The sequence below is a fragment of the Macaca mulatta genome, chromosome 1, assembly GCF_049350105.2.
Source record: "Macaca mulatta isolate MMU2019108-1 chromosome 1, T2T-MMU8v2.0, whole genome shotgun sequence".
Classification (NCBI taxonomy): Eukaryota; Metazoa; Chordata; class Mammalia; order Primates; family Cercopithecidae; genus Macaca; species Macaca mulatta.
In genome coordinates, this window is record NC_133406.1 from 205,944,226 (window position 1) to 205,964,290 (window position 20,065).

The following is a 20,065-nucleotide window of genomic DNA, read 5'->3' on the forward strand; positions in this document are numbered from 1 at the left end:
AGGAAGGGTAGAAGGTTGACTGAGGTCAGGTGATGCCTGACTGCCGGGCATGGAATTGACACAGGTCACTTTGGCCTCTGATCATCAACTGCTTGACGCCTGTCATGTCACTCCCTCAGACTCTCTAGGTGGCCCTTAATTAAGTGCAGAAGGTCTGTGGAGGATGACGAGGTGTCTCTTGTAAGGGAGGGGGACAGCCTGAGACCCTCCCCTTCTGCCTCTGCATGTACCTGAGTGTGCCTGTTCAAGCCAGGGCAGAGCACCTCCCACTGGCAGTGGGGAAAGAGTCCTGGCCTCTAGATTTACTAGGGTCAAGTCTGAGAGACAGAGGCCCCTGTTCCTGCAGGTGCCGCAAGATGACTGGGGGGGTTACCCCACTGGTGGCAAGGATGGGGAGATCCCCTGCCGCAGGATGCGGAGCGGCAGCTACATCAAAGCCATGGGGGATGAGGAGAGCGGAGACTCAGACGGCAGCCCCAAGACATCTCCCAAAGCAGTCGCCCGACGCTTCACCACCCGTCGCTCCTCCAGCGTGGACCAGGCCAGGATCAAGTAAGGACAGGGAGGGCCGGGGGGTGCGGGTCGGGAGGCTGAGGCTGGATTCCTGCGGGAGATGTGTGTAGAGTGGGTGAAAGTCAAGTAGTCCTGCTTAGGGTTCAACTAGGGTGTCTCACTCTGCTCCACATAAAGGGAGGGTCTTGGTGGGAGTCCTTCTCTGGGGCCTCTTTGGGAGTCTCTTTACCCAGGATCTCCTAAGGGATCTCTCTTTGGGGGTTCTGAGGAATAGGACTTGCTCAGGGGCCCCAGTGCTATTATCTCCCCTCCCCCACCTCCTAGCAGTCCACTGTTCTGACTCCGGAATTTTGCCCTTCCCAGCTGCTGTGTCCCACCCCGGATCCACCCCCGGAGCTCCATCCCTGGCTACAGCCGTTCCCTCACCACTGGACAGGTAGGGAGAGGCCCAGTATGCCTGGAGGAAAGAGTGAAAAGGGGATTCAGTGCCATGCTTAGCTTAGGACTTAAAATCAGAGGGTCTGCCCATGGAGAGAGCTCAGGCCTGGCTCTGGGGAAACTGGGAAACCTGCCTTAGGACTCCTGGAGCTGACTCAGGCTGGGAGTCTCAGAGAATCACAGCCTTAAAACCCACCAAGTGTCCTCAAAGTGATGAGCTTGTAAGGGCAACTCCAGTGCCCTGGGGCTCTCCACAGGCCCGATTGCTTCCTCCCTGCCCCTGTGTAAAAGGTAGGATTGATTTGTACAGACAGGGCACAGGCCAAGCTGCAGTCTCAGACATGATCTGGGCCTGAATTCTGCCACCCTGCCCCTCTGTCCTGAGGAACCACAAGCAAGAGACCTCACTTTTCAACACCTCTGTTTCTCGTCTTTAAAATGGCAATAGTAGGGACAGTTATTTTGCAGGGGTTTTGTGAGAGTTCTGTGAGAAAATGTATGCAAACACAAGGTACTTGGCCCGAAAATGGCATTTGAGAAATGTGAGTTCCATATCTAAGTACAGACTTTCCCTTTAATTAGACGGAAGCAGTGCCGTTTAGTAATTAAACACACGAGATGGGGTTGAATTCCAGCTTGGCTACTTACCAGCTAAGTGACCTGGGGCAAGTTACTTGACTTTTTTTGAGCCCCACTTTCCCTTTTTAAAAATAGGCATCATAATAGTGTTCTTGGCACATAGCCAGCATTCAATAAAGGTTAGCTATTTTTACTGTATGCTGGGGAAAAAATGCAATGCAAAAGACCATCCACGTTGGCTCCCATTGTTCACTGCTGCAGTCTCTCAGTATTCCTTTTCCATTGCCTGAACCAGGGAATCTGATTGGCACAGCTCTCTTTTTACATCAGACCAGCCTATGTTGTTAAAGCCACGAGTTAAATGCTTAGCCCTCATTTTACCTGGCCCATCAGTCACATGTAACACAGTTGAAGACTCCCTCCTTCCTGAAAGACTGTACTTGGTTGGCTTGGAGGACACCACGCCCTCTACATTCTCCTGGATTCTCTCCCTGGCTGCTTATCCTCAGTCTGTGTCTTGGGTGCCTCTGCAACTCCCCAGGATGTGAACACTGGAGTTTTCTAGAACTCAACCCCTGGACTTCTCTCTATACCTACTCCTTAGGTGATCTTGTCCGGGCTCATGGCTGAGAGCCTGATGACTACCAAATGTATATCTCCAGCCCAAACTCTCCCGTAAATGCCAGGCATATATGTCTAACTGTGCATTGAAATCTCATTTGGATGCTTAGTAGACATCTCAAACTTAAGATGTCCAAAACTAAACTGCTGATACACATACCCTCCACAATCCCCTCCCGTCCCTCACTGCCGCAGTTGCTGCTCTATCCTCTGAATTCTCCATTTCAGATGACAACTTTATCCTTCTAGAAGCTCTGGTTTAAAAGGCTGAAGTCAGTTTGACCACTTTCTCTCTCTCACAACTCACCTCCAATCCTTCAGCTAATCCTGCTGGTCCCACCTTTAAATATATCCAGGATCCAACCACTCCTCACCACCTCCACTGCCACTGGTTCTTCTAGGCACCATATCCTTTTGTCTGGATGATGGCACTGCCTTCTAGTTGGTCTCCTGTATTTGCTCTTGCTCCACTTCATCCTCTCTCATTACAGCCCGCATGATCTTTAAAAACTATAATCACACTCACTCACTCTTCTGCTCAAAACCCTCACCTTGCTCAGAGTAAACTCAGGAACCTAACCATGGCTTTCAAGGCCTGCATGACCTGGTGACCTCGCTGGAGTGGAGCTGCCTCTGAGTTCCTCTTCTAACGCTGTTCCCCTCCCTCCCACTCCAGCCACACGAGACTCCCTAGGGCCCTTGCATTTGCCACTACCTTTGCCTGGGTGTCACCTTCCCAGACACTCCCATGGATCACTTCCTCACTTCTTTCAGGTCTTTTCCCAAAGGCTCTAAAATTTTAATTTAACGCCCCCCTTCCAACATTTCCTATTCCCCTTCTCTGTGCTGTCATTGTTGAGGTCTTCTCCGCCTTCTTCCTCCTGCTCTTTTTCCTTCTTCTTAGCACTTTGCACTATCTAACATCACATATACTTGACATATTTAGCCTGGAGGTATGGCTTCTTATTCTTGCTTTATAGAAGATGAAATAAGTTTAAAGCACTAGAGATGTCACCCTATTATGTCTCATAATACTTTTTTTCCCCTTAAGTCTATTGTTTTTTTGTTTAGTATTTGCCTGGAACACCTTGTTCCATCTTTTACTTTAAAGCTTTTTGTCTACGTCTCAGGTATATTTTTTGAAAATAATTATAGCTACATTTTACCTATATCCATTCTGATAATTGCTTGAGAGTTTAGTACATTTATATTTATTGTGATTACTGATAATCTGTGATTACCCCTTGGCCTAAACCTAGGGTACTGTGATGACCCAGGCCCTAACCCTTGGATTTATTTCTATCATCTTATTATGGGACTTGTATTTATCTTGCCTTTGGGCTGATGCTTTTCTGTTCCTTTGCTGCCTCCTTTTGGTTTGAGTTTTCTTTATTCTTCTCCCCACCAAATCCCACACTGGTTTAGTAGTTATATATCCTATTTTATTCTTTGTGGTTACCCTTATAATTTTCATATGCATATTTGACTTAATGACTGAAGCTGACAGTTGTTTCTGTACTCCTCCTGAACAATGCAGAGACCCTAGGACTTTTTTTTTTTTTTTTTTTTTTTGGTGACGGAGTCTGGCTCTGTTGCCCAGGTCAGAGTGCAGTGGCTAGATCTCTGCTCACTGCAACCTCCGCCTCCCAGGTTCAAGCGATTCTCCTGCCTCAGCCTCCCAAATAACTGCACCACTATACCTGGCTAATTGTTTTGTATTTTTAGTAGAGACAGGTTTCACTATGTTGGCCAGGCTGGTTCCAAACTCCTGACATCAGGTGATCCACCCGCCTTGGCCTCCCAAAGTGCTGGGATTACAGATGTGAGCCACCATACCTGGCCAACATTTTGATTTTGATGACCTCTTCCCTTCTTGTTCTTTTTTTTGGCAACAAAAATTTATTTTCTCACAGTTCTGGAGGCTAGAAATCTGATCAAGCTGTTAGCTGGAGTGGTTTCTACCATTCAGTGATTTGTATTTTTATATTTTTTATGTTGCTGTTTGGAGAAAAAAACATTTTAAATTTGATGGTGCATAATTCATCAATTTTTCTCTTCTTGATTGTGCTTTGGTGCAAAATTTAAGAAATCTTTGTCTAATGCAAGATCACAAAAAATTACTCTAATGTTTCTACTAAGCATTTTGTAGTTTAATATGTATATTTAGATGTATGACCCACTTTGAGTAGTGTGTGTGTGTGTGTGTGATTCGAGTTAGGGGTCCAGCTTTATCTTTTGGAATGTGGATATCCAATTTTCCCAGCATCATTTGTTGAAAAGGCTTTTCTTTCCTCATTGAAATTTCTTGGCCCCTTTTTCAAAATCAATTTACTGTAAATGCATGTGTTTATTAATGAACCTTAAAACTTATTCCATTGGTCTGCATGAACCTATCTTTATGCTATTACCACATGCTTTGATTGCTGTAACTGTGTAGTAAGTGTTGATTTTGGTTAAGTTGAAATTATACGATTTTGTTACTCCTTTTAAAGATTGCTTTGTGTTTTGTGTTTCCTTTGCGTACACACATGATTTTTGGGTAGGCTTGTTGATTTCTATAAGAAAATGTAGTTGGGAATTTGAAGGGATTGCCCTGAATGTATAGATGGGGTATTGTATTCTTAACAATATTAAGTGTTATTATCCTTGAATATTGGATGTATTTCCATTCATTAAGTTCTTCTTTGGTTTCTTTCAGTATTTATTTTATTTTTATTGTTATTATTATTTTAAATTTTTTTTTTTTTTTGAGACAGAGTCTCGCTTTGTCGCCCAGGCTGGAGTGCAGTGGCATGATCTCAGCTCACTGCAAGCTCTGCCTCCCGGGTTCACGCCATTCTCCTGCCTCAGCCTCCCGAGTAGCTGGCACTACAGGTGCCCGCCACAACACCTGGCTAATTTTTTTTTTTGTTTTTTTAGTAGAGACGGAGTTTCACTGTGCTAGCTAGGATGGTCTCAATCTCCTGACCTCGTGATCCACCCGCCTTGGCCTCCCAAAGTGCTGGGTTTACAGGCGTGAGCCACCATGCCTGGCCTATTTTACTTTTAATTTTTATTATACATTGACAAATTGTAGGTGTATATATTTATGGGGTACAAAGTAATGTTATGATTTATGAATACAATGTGGAATAATTAAATCAAGTGAATTGACATGCCCATCACCTCAAATACTTAAGTGATTTTAGGACACTTTAATTTCCTTGACTTCTTCCCTTCTTTTGTGGACTTATTGCCCAGTATTTTAGTTCTACCTTTTAACCTGTCAAATTAGTCTCCATTATTATTGTTACTTTTTATATTGTTAGCTCTTGATTATATATACTCACATCTCTACCTTTTTTACTCCTCACTTTACCCCCTTACATCTCATTGTTTCCTCCTATATTCTTGGTAATTTTTTCAGTGAATATCTGTTAGTAGCAAACTTGAACTTTAACAAAAAATATATTTTACCCATACTGTTTGATACAGTTTAGCTTATTGTGGGAATTCTAGCTTAACATTTATTTTCTCTCAGTGTTTTGAAGATACTCTTTTGTCATCTGTCTGTTGGTGCCGTTAAGGAGTCTACTATCAACCCGATTGTCTTTGTAGGTAGTTTTAATTTCTCTCAGGTTGCTGTTGAGATCTTGCTTTGATTTTTATCATTCTGCAGTTTCACTATGATATGTTCATGTGTGTGCTCCATAGATCTGTGGATTCATGTTTTTCTTCAATTCTGGAAAATTCTCTCATGTTATAATTTGCATAGTATATCTTTTCCCCATTCTTTTACTTCCAACTGTTTGTGTTTCAGATTTAAGGTATGTCTCTTGTAGATGGCATCTAATGGTTTTTTTTTTTTTTTTGCTTTATCTTATCACTATGCGTTTTGAATGAATGTTTTGTCCATTTGTGTTTTATTTTATTTATTTAATTTGTTTTTGAGGCAGGGTTTTGCTCTGTCACCTAAGCTACAATGTAGTGGTGTGAACATGACTCACTGCAGCCTTGACCTCCCAGGCTCAATCAATCCTCCCACCTCAGTTCCCCAAGTAGCTGGGACTAGAGACACATACCACCATGCCCAGCTAATTTTGTATTTCTGGTAGAGATGGGACTTCACTATGTTGCCCAGGGTGGTCTCAAAACTTCAAGGGACCCACCCACTTTGGCTTCCCAAAGTTCTGGGATTACAGGCATGAGCCTGCATGCCAGGCCTTCACATCTTAATGTGGTTATTGATGTGGTTGGATTGTCTCATATTATTTTTTGATCCTCTGTTCCTTCTTTACTGACTTCTTTTGCATTAAATCAATAAATATTTTAGTGTACCATTTACATTTATTTGTTAATTTTTTACTATACAATTTGAGTTACTTTCTTAGTGATTGCACTAGGAATTACAATGTATATCCTAGCTTATCAAAATATAATTACAGTAAAATATAGAAGCATTGCTCTAATATAACTCATTTTCCCCCTTTGTGCTATTACTGTCATATATTACCTATATATGTTTTAAACCTAACACTTGTTATAAATAAACATTGGTATTATAATAAGTGTTTTGTGTAATCTTATGTCTTTTAAAGAGGTTAAGAGAGGAAGTGAGGAAAATATATTTATAGAGGCTCTTGTATTTACTCACATATTTACCATTTCTGGTGCTCTTTATTTCTTCTTCTGTATTTGAGTTACCATTGGGTGTTACTTTATTTTCCTTTTAGCCTGAAGGACTTCCATTAGTGCTTCTCATAATATAAGTCTCTTGGCAATAAATTATTCAGTCTACAATTATTCAGTAACATCTGGAAATGTTATTTTTACTTCGTCTTGGAAGAATAGTTTTGCTGGATATAGAATTCCTGGCTGACAGTTATTTTTCTTTCAGCACTTTGAATATACCATTCCACTGCCTTCTGGTGTTCATTGTTTTTGATGAAAAGTGAGTTGTTTCCCTCTGTGTGATGAATTGTTCTTCTTATGCGGCTATTAAGATTTTCTCTGTTTTCAGCTTTCAACATTTCAACTATAATTTGTGTGAATATGGATCTCTTAGTGTTTAGCCTACTTTAGGTTCATTGGGCTTCTTTGATCTCTAATGTTTTTTGTTTTTTAATTAAATTTGGTAGCTAGGCACAGTAGTGGGCACCTGTAGCCCTAGCCCCTTGGGAAGTGGGGGCAGGAGGATTGCTTCAGCCCAAGAGTTTGACCTGTAGTGCACTATGATTGTTATGATTGTGCCTGTGAATAGCCACTGCACTCAAGCCTGGGCAACATAGTGAGACCTCATCTCTAAAAAAAACCAAAAAACAAAAAACAAAAAACAAGAACAAAAACAAAAGGAAAGTTTTTGGCTACTGTCTCTCCAAATATCTTTTCTGCCCTATCTCTTCCTTTTTCTCTTTTTTCTCCTCCTCCTTCTGGAACTCCCATTACATGTATGGTGATATGCTTGATGTTGTCCCATAGGCCTCTGAGGTTGTGTTTATTTCTGTTTAATATTTTTTCTCTCCATTATTCATATTGGATAATTTATACAGATCCGCCTTCATGTTTACTGATCATTTATCATGTTGACCCCCTCTCCTGAATTTTTAATTTGTTACTATCCTCTTCAGCTCCAGAATTTCAATTTCTTCCTTTTTTAATCTCTCTCTCTTTGTTGTGATTTGTATTCATGAAGTCATTGTTGTCATGCTTTCCTTTAAATCTTTAAACATGGTTTCCTTTAATTCTTTTATATATTCATAATAGCTGCTTTGTAGTCTTTGTCTGATAAATCCAACATTTGGGGATATGCATACCTTCTTGTTTATTTGCATGTCTCATAATTTTTTGTTAAATACTGAACATTTTAGCTAATATATTGTAGCAATTCTAGATTCTTATGTTTTCCTCTTGAAGATTGTTATTGCTTTATTTGTTTGTTAATCTGAATGAAATCTGTGAAATCTGTCTTCCCTACAGCATGTGGCCTCTAATGTTTCCATTCAGTTTTATTTCCTTCTTATTTTTATTTTTAAGCCTTGTTTCTTAGAGGGTTCCCCCATATCTGCATAGCTTAGTGTTCAGCCAGAGATTTTTCGGAGGTTGTACTCAAGAACCTCAATCTAGTTAGACTTTCTCTCTGCCTATAGTTCTACGTGTGAGCTGGGGAGGGCAAAGTTCAGGTTGTTTTCAAACCTACCCTGGCTTTTACTCTTCACCAGACTCTTTTATTTCCCCTGCACACGTATATAGGCTCCATTCGTTAGGGATGTGTGGGTGGCTCAGGCTTCTCTGCTCTCTGCTGTGCATTCACCCAGCTTCGAGTTAACCCAAAATATGTGGAGAGCTTATTAAACTCCCCAGGTCTGTCTCATCCCCTGGAAGTTTCTGATAAATTCCTGGCTAGTTTGCCAGTCCATTGTTTGGCCCAAACATTGCTGAAACCCAGCCTAACAGTGCTGCTGGCCTTCCCCGTTCTTGATATTATAACTGACAATGCCCCAAATTAAGTGGAGCCCCCTGGCAGAGGCAGTGAAGCGGCTGATTTTTCACATGCGGCACCACGTTTGTTGAAGTATTGCAACTGATAGCGTTGGGGACCTGGTGAACGAGGGCAGCCTCAGGATACTATAGAGTCATGTTATTCTTACCCAAAGTTCAGTAATTTTTATGAATACATATTTCTTTGTCATATGTCTTTTATTGATTTGCAGTGATAAAATGGTGGTTTTTGACAGTTTTGTCCTGCTTTAGAGTCTTATTTTCTTCTGTTTTCAGTTTTATCTTTTAAGTTTAGAACTTTTAAACATCGTTTAAAAGTTATTTTGTTTTAGCTAAGGTAGCACTAGCTGCTATAACAGAGAAATCTTGAATTCTCAATGGCTTAACCCAATAAAAGTTTGGTTTTTGTTTATGTCACAATTTGTATTTTCTATTGCTATGTAAGTTATCCCCAAATGTAGTGTCTTTAAACAATGAGTATTTATTGTCTCACAGTTTCTGTGGGTCAGGAACCTGAGTGCAGCCTGGCTGTGGGTGTGACTGGGTCAAGTGCCTCACAAAGTTGCAATCAAGGTTTTCGCCAAGGCTGCAGCATCTCAAGGCTTGACTGGGTGAAGATCTGCTTCCATGCTCACTCACATGGCGGTTGGCAGGCTACAGATTCTTGCTGGCTACTGACCAGGGACATCAATTTCTTCTATGTGGGACTCACTATAGGGCTACTCATAGCATAGCAGCTTGCCTCCCCCTCTCAGAGCAAAGGCTCTGAGAGAAAGAGAATAAGAAAAGGTGTCTAAGATGGAAGCCATGGTCTGTTTGTAACCTAATCTCAGAAGTGATATCCCATTGTGTCTGCCATATTCCATTCATTAGAAGTGGGCCAATAAGTCCAGTCTATACTCATGAGAAAGGGATTACACAAGGGTGTGAGTTCCAGGAGATAGAGATCATTAGGAGCTATGTCAGAGGCTGCCTCCCACATAGTACACTCACCTTCATTGGAAATTTATCTGTGAGAAGCATGAGCAGCTTAGGAGTGAGTTCCCCAGGAAATATTTTGCAGTTGCTTCTGTTAGAATATCCATGGTTTGGGATGATTTTATGTTAATTTTTAATTTTGGGGGTGTGGCCCATGAAGGTTCATGCAGATACACAGTACTGTAGCTGTGTGAGGACCAGCTTGTAGGTACAGACTCTTAGGGGATTTGCCTCTTTTCCCTTCCCGCCATCCCTGTACTTCAGACTAGCTTCCTTTTCATCAGCCTGTGGTGATGACTAATTTTTTTATTCTAGTCTACATTTTCATCAAAGGTTTCACTTTTCCTAACTTTATGCAGGTTCTCCTTTCCAATTCCATGCTTCATGTGGGCCCAAAGCCTTCCTCCTATGCCCAAGTGGGTGTTTAAAACTTAAGTCTTTACCAAAATGCTGAGACCAACAGCCCCTGCCCCCACTTCCCGCCTCCACTGGGCTGTTTGCAGCATTGGCTCATACAGTTAATATTCTGATTTTCCAGTCTCCTCTTTGCTTTTGTCCCCTGGGGACTTATCTCGCTTTCTTGTGAGCTCAGCTATGCATATAAAGCAACATTTGTTATATTTTATCCAATGTTTTGAAATGGGAGAGTTTTCTAAAGGTTATCTAAACTAAATAACACATGTAAAGTATACAGGATGTTGCCTGGCCCCCTGTTGGACCCACCAACTCTAGTCTGGACAATTTCCAATTAGACACAAAGCATTTTTACTGTAAATATGCCATGAGCTTGGAAATGGCTACTGATTCTCAGTCCGGTTTGGAGAAAGGCTAAGGATCTCATCCCAAGAGGATCCTTTGACTTTGACTCTCCTGTAAGTGGGTGTGGAGGGAAGCAGGGTGGATGGAAGTCAGTGCAGGGATAATAGGAACATTCATAGTACAATGTTATAGTTTTATAATTGTAAGATAGTAAAGATCAACTTGGGTGCAATATTTCTCTGAGAGTCTCTTGAGTCCGTGTTTCCCTTGTGTCCTGGTCTCCTGTTGGAACCCCAGAAGCTCCTCTTGGCCAGCTGAGCTGGCAGGTGTATGACCCCAGGGAGTTGTTCACCCTCTTTTGTCTGCGTTGGATAGAATTGGTTGTGAATATTGCCTGTGGGTGGGATTTCAAGAGCTTCAGAACCCCAGGGAAAGAGGCACTTCTCATTCTGAGTGGTATTGTCACTGTGATTTAAGAGCCTCTTGTTGCTAATAATAGTAGCTAAAGTTTATTGAGCATCTACTGTGTGCCAGATATTATGCCTAGTGCTTTATACACAGAAGAGGGCTAGAGATACAGAAACATACTACAGAGTGACATTCCTTTCATCCCTGGTGTCTGGACTTGAGACCAGCGTGCTTTCTGCTAGGGTTAGATTAGCTCCCCTGTGCTCCAAGAGGGACACTCTGGGCTGCATTTGTTCTAGTTGGGGAGTGTCTTGAGCCTAGCCCAGAAATAGCAGGAGTTAGTTCAGTTCCTGTGTTTTAGGAAATACACTGGTAACTGTTGTCCTTGGTGCCCCAAAAGTACAGAGACAGAAAGACTGAGAGGTAGATGACAGAGCATCATGGTGAAAGCCACAACTGTCACACAAGTGTGGCTTGTGACAGTCAAGTATGAGATAATTTAACTTCTATGGGGTCTCGGATTGATTTTTCCATGGCCTGTGATTTCCATACACTTTAGAAAAAGCTTCAAAAAGTTCAGACAATTCTTCTTTTTAATTAGTGGGCCCACACTGAAACCACTGAATCTGAATCTCCAGCAAATTTGACTCTGAGCTTCTAAGCAGCCAAAGCAAGAGAGGTGTTTTGTTAACCCTGGGTTTAGATCCTTGGGGTGGGGGCCTGAGTTAATGTAGGTTTAACAAGCTCCCCAAGAGATTCTGTTGCTCAATCAGCCTTACGTGGGAGCCAGGAAGCATGACATTTAATTTCAGTTTTATCACTTACCAGCTGGGCATCCTTAGACAATTCATCTGCCCTCTCTGGGTCTTTTTGCCCATTAATAGATTGGAATAGAAATGGCTCTATTTGAAGTAGAATCCAGCAAAATCATGTTATGCTTTGGAGGCTGAATTATGGAAACATTGAGCTGCAGTTTACACATGGATCAGGCCACTCCTTTGAGCCTCTGTTGACTGCACATAAATATAATGCCATGAATCTTTCCTGGGAGATGTCACAAGATGCAGCCATGTGATACTTGCTGTTACATTTGCCATGGGATGCTGTCGAGGACCTTGTCCATGACGTCATCCAATGGACTCTACATAATCATCCACAGGGGATGACTCTCTCTTAGTCTCAGGGACAGGAATTGTTGTGGTTCTCTTCGGCATCTGGCCTGTGTTTACCAGGGAAGCCCTGAGACCTTTGCATGCCACTAGCTGAGGGCTTACTATGTTTTAGTACCTGTACCAAAAGCCTCACATATTTTTCTTTGAGTCCCCTCAATAGCCCTGTGAAGATGGTACCATTATCACTCCCATTTGACAGGTGAGCAAACTGAGGCCCCCAAACTTTAACTTCCCCAAGCCATTCTGCTAGGAAGTGGTAGAGCAAGCACTTGAATCTTGGAGAGGTCTCACTCATAGCCCATGCAGGCAACTCTGAGGCTATACTCCCTGATGCTTTGCCTGCTTGGAAGCTCAGGGTTAAATATGTGCCCATCTTAAGCAATGTTCAGGACTTTGTCACCTGTGTTCTGGGGGTAGCACTTACCTCTGGTAGCACCTTCTCCTGCCTGTACTTTTTCTTTGCACCAGTTTTCTCATGTAATGTGAATGAAGCTGCAACCTCTGTGGTATATTTAGTCTTCGTGTGGTGGTGTGCGGCACAGTTCCATGAACAAAATTTTTGTTTTGCTTTTTTTCATGCTTTAAATTTTTTTTTTTTTAACACCATGGATTCTGCACCACCAAAATACCAAAAACAAAACCAAGAACCTCATCCAGCAATGGCTAAGCTTTCCTCAGTGGGGGAGGGTAGAGAAGGAGCCCACAGGTTAAGTGAGAACCCGACTGAGTGGGTAGAAGGTGGGGGAAGGCTTGGGACACTGGTAGGTTAATAACTTTGCTCCATCACTTACCCATTAGTTTCCGTCCTGCCACTTGGTATTTTATATTTTATTTATATATATATATATATAAAATATAAACATACATATAAAATATAAACATACATATAAAATACCAAGTGGCAGGACGGAAACTAATGGGTATATATATCAATTTTCAGTCAATTTTGTAATGTAATGGATTATAAATAATAAAACAAAAGGTGTCCTCCATGTAGTCCCCACCCCCATACTGGGCAGGAGGGTGCATGCCAGGTCCCTGGTCCTCTCTGTTGGGGTCAGGTGAGAGAAACGTCAGGGGCTGGGACTAGGTGGAGAGGAAAACATGGTGGTCTGCAGCCTGGGGTGCAGCCAGACAGACACCTGGAAGAGGCATAGGTGGGGTGGAGGTGGGGGTGGGGGTGGGATATTTAGAGGAAAGACTGGGCCCCAAGACAAGCCTGGGGAGCTAGAATGGAGCAGAGATGACCCCATCTTTGTTTGCAAAGAGGGTTCCTTTTAGTTCAAACGCAGAAGAGTCGCCCACAGCCTCTGCAGATATAGAGAGGTCTTCCTAAGGCAGAGCACCCCAGGGATTTCCACCCCCTTCCGGCACCTCGTAACTGTCCTCCCGACCCCCTGCCCTCCAGCTCAGCGATGAGTTGAACCAGCAGCTGGAGGCCGTGTGCGGGTCCGTGTTTGGGGAGCTGGAGTCCCAGGCCGTGGACGCCCTGGACTTGCCCGGCTGTTTCCGCATGCGGAGCCACAGCTACCTCCGGGCCATCCAGGCCGGCTGCTCTCAAGACGACGACTGCCTGCCTCTCCTCGCTACCCCTGCCGCTGTCTCAGGGAGGCCCGGCTCCTGTGAGTACACCGCCCTGCCCCTGGCCCGGCCCTAGGCTGGAGAGCGCCCTGGGTCCGGGTTCTGGCCACCCCCTCGACTGTGCTGTGACCCCGCGCAGATCGCTCGCTCCCGGGGTCGGATATAACGGGGAGAGCGTCCCTTGGCGTGTGTGCAGCAGCCGCTGCAGGGTCCCGTAGGGCCTCTTGGGGTGGGAGTCGGGCGCGGGCCCAGGGCCCAGGCAGGGCCGCGAGCCTCACGCACTGCGCTTCTGCGCCCGCCGGCCACAGCCTTCAACTTCAGAAAGGCCCCGCCCCCCATCCCGCCGGGAAGCCAGGCCCCGCCCCGCATCTCCATCACCGCCCAGAGCAGCACGGACTCCGCGCACGAGAGCTTCACGGCAGCCGAGGGCCCCGCCCGGCGCTGCAGCTCCGCCGACGGGCTGGACGGCCCCGCCATGGGTGCGCGCACCTTGGAGTTGGCGCAGGTGCCGCCCAGGGCCAGCCCCAAGCCCCCCACACTCATCATCAAGACCATCCCTGGCAGGGAGGAGCTAAGGAGCCTGGCGCGGCAGCGGAAGTGGCGGCCGTCCATTGGGGTGCAGGTATGGAACGGGGAGGCGCCCACAAGGGCTCGGACCCTGGCGGGTTGGGGCTGGGGTGAGGGGCCGGAAGCGGCCTTCTGGATATATCGACCTTCTTCCTGGCTTCCCCTGAGCTGCAAGTGAGCCCCGTGCCTGGACATCGACGGGGCTGCTCCAGCCAGCCTCCGCCCACTCCCTCGTCCCTCGTCCTGGCTAATGGAGGGATGGAGGGCCGTGCCCAGTGGTTGCCACTTTGAGGCCTGTGACCGACCGCCTGGGTCTCTCATCTTGTTCAGGCAGATGGTCTTTGCAGGACCTGCCAGCTGGCTTGGGGCGCAGCCATTGCTAGCCATTCTCCCCGGGAAGGGTTTTCACCTTGGCTCGCCACAGCCACTGACTCCTCCACCCTGCCACCAGGTGGAGACGATCTCAGATTCAGACACCGAGAACAGGAGCCGGAGGGAGTTCCACTCCATTGGCGTGCAGGTGGAAGAGGACAAGAGGTAGGTCACGGTGGGACGGCCCAGGCTTTGTTGGGGGAGAGGAAGAGAGAGAGGGCTACATAGTGTCCCCACTAGCCCAGTCTCCCTGCACATCCTCTTTTCCTGGAGGTGAGACCAAGCCTTTTTATAGAGGGTGCTCAGAGCAGCCACAGAGGCTGTCCACAGAGATGTCACCAGGGGAGTCATCAAACCTAGAGTTCTTGTGCCCATGCCCACCCCAGGTGCTCAGAGTCAGACGGGAGATACACAGCAGTTGCAGGGAAGAAGGGGATCGGAGAGGTTACATGTAGGTGCCGAGCAGGACTCCAGCAATTGTCCTTTCCAGGGGATGACAGGATCTGCCAATCCCTTATTACATCCTGTGGTGTACAAGTATGTGAGCTCAAAAAGAAGCAAACAGGAAGATTGCCTCTCAGGGGCCCCTGGCAGATATAACACTCCTCCTCACTTGGCTCACACAAGCATTTAACCAGTCGGGGGTACCTATTACATGCCTGAGTCTGTGGTGTACCCGAGATAGTACAATTACCAGCAGCCACTATTCTGGCATTAGGTGGCCTCAGAAACATTGACTCCTTAATTTTCACGGAAGAATTAGCATTGCCAGCTCTGGAGAGGATACCAGAAAGAGGCCTCTCTGTTGTTGGGTGCCTATGGGGAGAAAGAGTGTCTGGGAACTTGCCAGGGGCTGGCCATCATGGTTTCATGGTATTCTGAGCTTCCCAGGCATACGACTAGAGGAATAAAACTAGTCTCCCAGGCCGGGTGCGGTGGCTCACGCCTGTAATCCCAGCACTTTGGGAGGCTAGGGTGGGCGGGTCACTTGAGGCCAGGAGCTCAAGACCAGCCTGGCCAACATGGCAAAACCCCATCTCGACTAAAAATACAAAAATTAGCTGAGCGTGGTGGCACACTCCTGTAGTCTCAGCTGCTCGAGAAGCTGCGGCACGAGGATTGGTTGAACCCAAGAGCCTGAGGTTGCAGCAAGCTGAGATTGCACCACTGCACTCCAGCCTGGGTGACTGAGCGAGACCGTCTCAAAAAAAAACCCAAAACGCAAAAAACTAGTGTCCCACTAGCAGTGGTTCCTCATAGCTCTATTCCTAGTTGCTGTCCTTCGCCCAGATTTCCCCAGCTATTTCTGGGATGTCCTTGGGATGTCTTGTGTTTGTGTCTGATCAGGTCTTTCTGGTGTTCCTATGGGATTCACCATTTTTCTCAACTTCTGCTTTGGCTCCCTGAAGTTCTGTATGCTCCTGGGGCTATAAATGCCTTCATCGAGGGTGGCAGAATGCTGCCCTGGTTGCCTGCATGACTTCTAAAGCTGCTGTCCTCCAAACTTTTACTGTGCCACAAAGATTTCAGAAAAATACCATTTTGTGGCAAACCCAATTTGCAAATCTGTGATTTGAATTACAGAGAGATGGGATAGGAGTCATGGACGGATGCAACTCTATGGTCTGAATCCTGCCCACCCCCAACTCTAGTGCTATCCCATGGACCACCAAGCCCACTCACTCCCTTTAGAGGCTTTTTGGTTCCCTGTCTAGTTAGGTCCAAGGGGGTAGGAGGTCCCCCCATTCCTCCTAATAACCCTTGAATCTTGGGAAGAGTGCTGCAGGCCTTCTAGCTGAGACTCTTGCTAAATCAGCAAACTCTTGTCATTCATTCGTTGATTCATTCATTCATCAGATACTTACTAAGCACGTGTTGTATGATAGCTCCTATGCACTGTGTTAAATGCTTCAGGAAACATCAAAGACATGACTCCTGCCCTCACAGAAGTTATGGCCTAGGGGGAAATCAAGGCAATGAATAATCCTTGACTAAAAATATGACTACATATTATGATATAATAGGTAGTGGAATATTATTGCACATTATGTGGGAATATGAAAGAAAAAGAGGAGATAAGAGAGAAAGGACCTTATTTAGATTAAGCAGGTGACATTTAAGCTGAGACTCGAGGATTGACTAAGAACTCTCAGGTGATGCCTGGAGGGAAAAGCATTCTGGGGAGAGGGACTAGCATATGTGGAGGTGTTGGGGCAGGAAAGAGTTTAACATGCATCAGGAACTGAAAGAACGTCGATGTGGCTGGTGTGGAGTGGGGCAGGGGAGTGGGGAGGGAGTTAATTGGAGAACAGGCAGGGGGCAGGTTATGCAGAGCATGGACATAATAAGGACTTGGAATCTAATTATGAGTAATGAGTAGCCATGAAAAGGTTAAAAAAGGAGTGTAACATGATCTAACTTATGTTCATGAAAGATCACAAGCTGCTGAGTGGAGAATGAATTAGAAGAAAGTAATAGTAGAAACGAGAAGGCTAGTTAGGAGAATTTTTCATGATCCAGAAGACAGGTGATTGTGTTTTGCAGTATGGTGGCTATTGTGATTGGGATGTTTTTCTTCTATTGTATTTTACAACTAGGCACTGCTAGTATGTGGGAGCACTGTTAGGTTTTTCTTTTTTTTTTTTTTTTTTTGAGCGAGAGTTTCGCTCTTGTCCTCCAGGCTGGAGTGCAGCGGCGCAATCTCAGCTCACTGCAAGCTCTGCCTCCCGGGTTCACGCCATTCTCCTGCCTCAGCCTCTTGAGTAGTTGGGATTACAGGCACCTGCCACGACACCTGGCTAATTTTTTGTATTTTTAGTAGAAACGGGGTGTCGCCATGTTAGCCAAGCTGGTCTCAAACTTCTGACCTCAGGTGATCCACCCACCTCAGCCTCCCAAAGTGCTGGGAATACAGGCGTGAGCCACCGCACCTGGCCTCTACTGTTAGGTTTTGTATGTTTTGTATGTTGATTTTGTATTCAGTAACGTTGCTGCTGAATTAGGTCTCTCTTACTAGTCTCATAGGTTATTTGAAAATCATGATGGGCTTCCTATATATATATAGTCAGTTATTTTTCTGCGAATGAAGATATTTCTTTTAAATCTGTATTTTTCATTTATTTTTCTTGTAATACTGCATTGAATAGGACTTCTGTTCACTGTTGAGTAGTATTGACTTTAGTGGCTATGCTTTTCAAGATGATGTTTGCTACATATTTTGATGGATACCATTTGTCAGGTTAAGGAAATTCCTTTCTATTCCTAGTTGGCTACGTATCTTATTTTTATTTTTTAAAATAGAGAACATGAGTGGAATTTTATTGAATGCTTCTTAGAATCTATTTAGATGATCATGATTTTTCTTCAATGTGTAACACAGTGAATTATATGAATGGATTATCCATTCTTTCATTCCTGGGATAAACCCTGCTTGATCCCATTGTCAGTTTGGATTAAATTTGGCTGTGAGTCACAGGGCCTCAGTAGTGTCTTAAACAAGTGTATTTTTCTCTCATTAAAAAAAAAAAAAAAAAGCCAGCTTAGATGTAGGGAGTGCAATGTCAGGACTCCACACTCCTTCTATTTTGTACATCACTTCATGTCCAGGGACCTCAGGTTCAAGCTCCTCCAGGCATGTCTGCATTCTGACCAGTGAGAAGGAGGAAAGAGGAAGAGGGATGCAGTCCTTCCTTTTTAAAAAGACTTCCTGAAAGTTACACACAACCACTTTCATTACATTGGCTAAAATCTCATCACATGGTGGCACCTAGCTGCAAGGGAGGCTGTGGGATATAGTCTTTTAGCCGGGAAGCAATGTGGAGGGTGTAAACTACATAGCTAACAATCAGGGTTCTCATGCCTAAAGACAAAGAATAGGTGTGTGGAACTCTAGGGGTTTTTGTTACAGTTTGCTATATTATTTTTGTATACATTATTAGATTTTTGAACAGTTGCTACTTTAAAATTTTAAATCATTTATATTTATGAATATATCATAAGTGATAAATCATAATAATTATAAGCCTACCATTTTTTATTGTTATTCAATTCAGGTATTAGAGCTAAGATAGGCTCCTAAAATGAATTTGGTAGGTTTCTCTGTGTTTTTGTTCTTTGGAACAATTTCTGTAAGACAAGAATTATCTATTCCTTAAGGTTTGGTAAAGGTTGCCTATAAAATTATCTAGGTCTGATGGCTTTTGCGGGTAGGAGAGACTTTTAAAACTACAGCTTCAGTTTCTTTAGTGATTATTGACCTGTTCTGGTTTTATTTTTTTTTCTTGAATCATTTTGGTGATTTATATTTTTCTAAAAAAAGAAACATTTTATAAAAATTGACGGTTTTCAAAGTTTTTGGCACAAATATTCTTTCTCATAGTATTAAAATGTGTTATCAATATTTATTGCATCTCTATATTGATATCTACCTTTGCATTTCTTCTTCTTTTTTTTTTTTTTGAGACAGAGTCTCACTCTGTTGCTCAGGCTGCAGTGCAGTGGTGCGAGCTTGACTCACTGCAACCTCCACCTCCCAAGTAGCTGGGATTACAGGCATCTGCCACCATGCCTGGCTAATTTTTGTACTTTTAGTAGAGGTGGGTTTTCACTATGTTGACCAGGCTGGTCTCAAACTCCTGACCTCAAGTGATCCGCCTGCCTCAGCCTCCCAAAGTCCTGGGATTACAGGCCTGAGCCACTGTGCTTGGCTCCCTTTTTATTTCTAATACCATGTATTTATGTCTTACTTCTCTTTCTTGAATCAACCTTGCCTGAGGTTTGTATATTTTATCATTTAAATATATTTTTAGGCTGGGCACAGTAACTCACACCTATAATCCCAGTACTTTGGGAGGCTGAGGCGGGAGGATTGCTTGAGGTCAGGAGTTCAAGATGAGCCTGGGCAACATAGTGAGACCAGATCTCTACAAAAAAATGCAAAAATTAGCTGGGCTTGGTGGTGTGCATCTGTAGTTCCAGCTCCCGGGGAGGCTGAGGCAGGTGGATAACTTGAGCCCATGGGTTTGAGGCTGCTGTGATCTCTGATCACACCCCTGTACTTCAGCCTGTCTTTGAGACAGTGAGACCCTGGGTCAAAGAAAGAAAAGGGGGGGAAAGAAAAAAAAGTATGTTGAAATTTATATTTTATTCGTCTTTTAGAAAAGCTAGTGTTTGGTTTTGGTGAGCAATCTTTAATATTTCTTTTCTTCTACTACTTTTGATTATTTTCTTTCATCTGCTGTGTTTGTCTTTTTTTCTGCCTCTTGAATTCATCCCTAACTTTCAATATTTGTTATGTTTTAACATGTGCTGTTAGGACTGTAACTTCCCTTATATCTATATACTTTCATGGCTGTATCATAAGTTTTGAGAAGCGGCATTTTTATTGTACATTTCTGAAGATGTAACTTTCATCTTTCATCACTTTTCTCATAATTTCCTTTTTAACCTATGAATTTTTAGAATAATTTCTTTTTAAGTTTTCAGATGAATTTTTTTTGACAGGGGACTGCCTTTTCATTACAGATTTCTAAATATGCTCCATTGTGGTCATATTATGTATCTGTTATATTTATTCCTTAGAATTTGTTGAGACTTCGTTC

The 20,065-nt window shown here is 44.0% G+C and overlaps 1 protein-coding gene across 1 annotated transcript in view; it reads left to right on the forward strand.

The window, feature by feature from the left end:
* Window positions 1-20,065, forward strand: part of DLGAP3 (DLG associated protein 3) — a 64,434-nt gene that overhangs the window by 28,884 nt on the left and 15,485 nt on the right. Inside the window, exons 4-8 of the mRNA XM_015134943.3 lie at window positions 347-552; window positions 877-949; window positions 13,354-13,567; window positions 13,835-14,148; window positions 14,545-14,630. Of these exons, the coding sequence (XP_014990429.3) occupies window positions 347-552; window positions 877-949; window positions 13,354-13,567; window positions 13,835-14,148; window positions 14,545-14,630 (893 nt within the window). The remainder of the gene's footprint in view (window positions 1-346; window positions 553-876; window positions 950-13,353; window positions 13,568-13,834; window positions 14,149-14,544; window positions 14,631-20,065) is intronic.